The 3,643-nt window shown below is 43.9% G+C and overlaps 1 protein-coding gene across 1 annotated transcript; it reads left to right on the top strand.

The window, feature by feature from the left end:
• On the top strand, positions 1–2,035 carry LOC141022979 (uncharacterized). Its single transcript, XM_073499271.1, has 5 exons — positions 1–397; positions 530–684; positions 777–963; positions 1,044–1,726; positions 1,808–2,035. The coding sequence occupies exons 1-5, from the start codon at positions 1–3 to the stop codon at positions 2,033–2,035; spliced, it is 1,650 nt and encodes a 549-aa protein (XP_073355372.1).
• Positions 2,036–3,643: the final 1,608 nt, after the last annotated feature.

Genomic DNA, 3,643 nt, shown 5'->3' with positions numbered 1-3,643 from the left:
ATGCTGCATACTTGTGGAGCATGTGCAGAGACAACAAAGGTTACTACAAAGTGGTTGTCCAAATCAGTAGAACCAGCATTGAGAGAAGACATTAAATCTCCTGTGGATGCATTAATAAAGAAGACTAAGACTAAATTCTCAGTTGATGTTTCAAGAAGTGTTGCCTATAGGGCAAGGAGGAAGGCTGTTGGTGTGGTGCAGGGTGACCACAAGCAGCAGTACTTGAGGCTGAGGGATTATCTTCAAGCTGTTCTTGATACAAACCCTGGGAGCAGGTGTATTGTAACAACATTTGTTGACCCAGAAAACCCTGAACCCACTCCTAGATTCAAGTACATGTTCTACTGTTTGGCAGCTTCAAAGGAAGGGTTTCCTAATGGTTGTAGACCATTTATAGGTAAATATTTCCTGATTGTGTTGTACATATTTGTGTGTCAATTTTCTTCTGTAGCTAATGTGTGACTCCATCCAGGGCTTGATGGATGTTTCACCAAGTTAACCACTGGACAACAAATTCTTGCTGCCACAGGAATGGATGGCAACAACAACATCTACCCTATAGCTTTTGGTGTGGTTGACAAGGAAGATGGAGACAGTTGGACTTGGTTTTTAACTCAGTTGAGATGCTGCATTGGTAGTGGCAACAAATTTGGAACATACACAATAATATCTGAGATGCAAAAGGTTAGAAACTAAATCATTGATCATAGTTGCTATAGTAATTCACTGAATTATGTGAGTGTGTTCATATGTAGATCTATTTTGTGAATCTACAGGGATTACTTAAGGCAATAAATGAAGTGTTCCTTGATTCACCTCAAAGATTCTGTCTTAGGCACATATATGCCGACTTCCAATCACCTGGTTACAGAAGCAAAGAACTAAAGAAGTGTGTTGACAAGGCTAGCTACTCTTATACTAGACATGGGCATGAATTAGGGATGGCAGAGCTGAAAGCACAGTGTGAGGATGCTTGGAAATGGCTTAAAATATAGAAGTCTCTGCTTGGGCTAGGTATGCTATGGACCATACTTGCAAAACAGATCTAGTTGTGAACAACCTTAGTGAAGTCTTCAACAAGATGATACTTGATGTTAGATCCAAACCAATAAGGACAATGTTTGAAGGGATCAGGACAAAGCAGATGATCAAGAGGCAACAGACTAGGGAGAAGTTACAGACTTGCAGGTGGACAATCACACCAAATTACTCAGAGATTCTAGAGGAGAATAAAAAATATGCCAAGTACTGCCAGGCAGACAGAGCTGGTGAAACAATTTGGCAAGTAACAAGCAAAGAAAAGCAATATTGTGTGGACATAGCAACCTGCACATGTGACTGCAAGAGATGGAACATGACAGGTGTACCTTGCAGTCATGGCATATCTGCAATGACCAAGCAAAAGCTGCATCCTGAGGACTATGTGTCTGAATTCTTCAAGAAGCCATTGTACATGGAGACATACAAAGCAATTATTTACCATGTCCCTGGTCCAGATTGCTGGCCTGATACAAACACTCAAGACATTCATCCTCCTGTGTTTAAAGAAAAGGCAGGCAAAAAGCAGACAGCAAGGAGGAAGGGAGAGTTTGAGGTTCCAGCTCCAAGAGACACAAGTAGGATGGGCACTATCACATGTGGAAACTGTGGTTTGGAAGGACACAGGTATACAATATGCAACAAGACTCTGAAGCCTAGTCTTCAGTTGAGGAAAAACAAATACCAGGTAACTATCAAGCTTGGAAAAAATCTCAGACATTTCTGAATGAGTACACTTTTAGAAATAAAAGTTATGTTTGACATGCAGGAAAACATGGCAGTTTACTCTGATATACCTGCTGCAAGAACCACATCAGTCCCTATTACAAGAGGTAGAAGAGGAGCACAAGCTTCATGTAGGCCTGCTACATCTCAACCAGGTCCTTCTACTTCTGCACCAGGCCCTACACCAAGAACTAAAAGAGGTAGGACTGCAGGTGGAGGGAGGACTCATGGATTCACTACACCAAGAGCTGCAACCACTTCAGATACTTAAGTTGGGACCAAGAGGAAGAGGACCCCAAGCTCAAAATTGGCAGGCTACTTCTACTGCAGTGGTAACAACTGAAACCTGTCAGCTCAAAATTGGGAGGTTTTATGTGCACTTTCTGAATTTGTTTAGCACTTTATGAATTTGTTGTGCACCTTTCTGAACCTGTCGTGCACTTTTCTAAACCTGTCGTGCAATTTTCTGAACTTGTTGTGCACTATCTGAACCTGTCGTGCACTATCTGAACCTGTCGTGCACTTTCTGAAACTGTTGTGCACTTTGTGCATTTGTTTGAAAGCGTTTTGTTCACATAACTGTGGAAATGGGCCTCAGACTGGGCTCTCATATTGGACCACAGTCCACAAGCCTGCGTAGGTGTCTATAAAAAGACCCTAACCTGTCCTTTCCCGTACCATTAAAACCCTAGCCGCCAGCATCACTACAACCCTACCCTAGCCACAAAGATGGATCCAAGCATAGGAGAGGTTGTCGACGCCCAGGAAGAGAGTTCTAGAGCGGCAAGAAGGGCCGCAAGAGCAGAAAGGAGGGGTTGTAGGGCTCTGGCACGCGAGCAACGCCAGAGGCTGGCTGCAACGATTATGGCAGGCCGCAACTGACGTGATGCAGTTCAAGGAGGTGTTCCCAGATGGAACAATCATCACCGATGAATTGATCATTTGGTGGGCTAGAGATAGTGCAACCTTCCATCGCTACCAAGTCACAAGGGCTAGGTGGAGCAGAATTCTTGATTCTGCGTCTTGAAATAGTTCAAAGTTAAGTTCTTCAATGTTATCTGAATTCTCCAAGTCTCTGGTTATATTATGTATGTGATGATGTGTCTGATATTTCTCTAAATGTATGCGCACTTGTATGCGTGGATTTCTCTGAATTTCTCTGAATTTTCCGAATGTATGCGCACCTGTAGATTTTCCGAATTCTCCAATTTGTGCTCCGAATGTATGCGCACCTGTAGATTTTCTGAATTTTCTGAATTGTGCTATGAATGTATGTCAATTTCTCTAATTTTTCTCTAGAATCAGTACCTCAGTCACCACGAAATAACTATTGCACAACTTTCACCTAACATCACTTAACCAGCACAAGTTTCAGCACACAATAACTACTGCACAACTACCACCCTGTCAAATACTGTTGCACAAGTTTTACTTCTCCACTGCTTCACTCCACCTCTGTTTAACTACCCCCCCTCTTTTTTCAGCTACTATACTCACATCACCACAACTTCACCTCGCTCAACACCACTGCACTCACCACTTCCCACTCCAACCATGGCTGCTTCTTCCTCTTCTTCGGACCCATGGCTCAACCCATTCCCAACTGGCAAGGGATGGGTTGCCATGCTTTATGGTTCAGCACGCGGCGGCGACGACCTCTTCGTGGACTACATGAAGGTCGCCACAAGGTACACCAGCGTTCAAGAGCTGGTGGATGGAGCAGACAAAGTGAGAAAGAAGGCAACGAGTGAGGAGAAGCAACGCATGGACCAGCAATATGGAAACCGAGGTAAGGGGATCCTGCCCATAGATATACTGCTATGGGCAATGAAAGATGCGGGCTCCGTCGATGCTGGGCAGAGGCAGCGGTGGGCAGACC

The sequence above is a fragment of the Aegilops tauschii genome, chromosome 5 (assembly GCF_002575655.3).
Source record: "Aegilops tauschii subsp. strangulata cultivar AL8/78 chromosome 5, Aet v6.0, whole genome shotgun sequence".
In the NCBI taxonomy this organism is placed as follows: domain Eukaryota; kingdom Viridiplantae; phylum Streptophyta; class Magnoliopsida; order Poales; family Poaceae; genus Aegilops; species Aegilops tauschii.
This window is presented reverse-complemented; position numbering and strand designations above follow the sequence as displayed.

Bases quoted from the DNA above. Each gene is read 5' to 3' on its own strand.
- LOC141022979 (XM_073499271.1), top strand. From the start codon at position 1: ATGCTGCATACTTGTGGAGCATGTGCAGAGACAACAAAGGTTACTACA. The intron at 685-776 runs GTTAGAAACTAA...GTGAATCTACAG, and splicing joins TAATATCTGAGATGCAAAAG to GGATTACTTAAGGCAATAAA. The intron at 964-1,043 runs GTGAGGATGCTT...CTTGCAAAACAG, and splicing joins GGCAGAGCTGAAAGCACAGT to ATCTAGTTGTGAACAACCTT.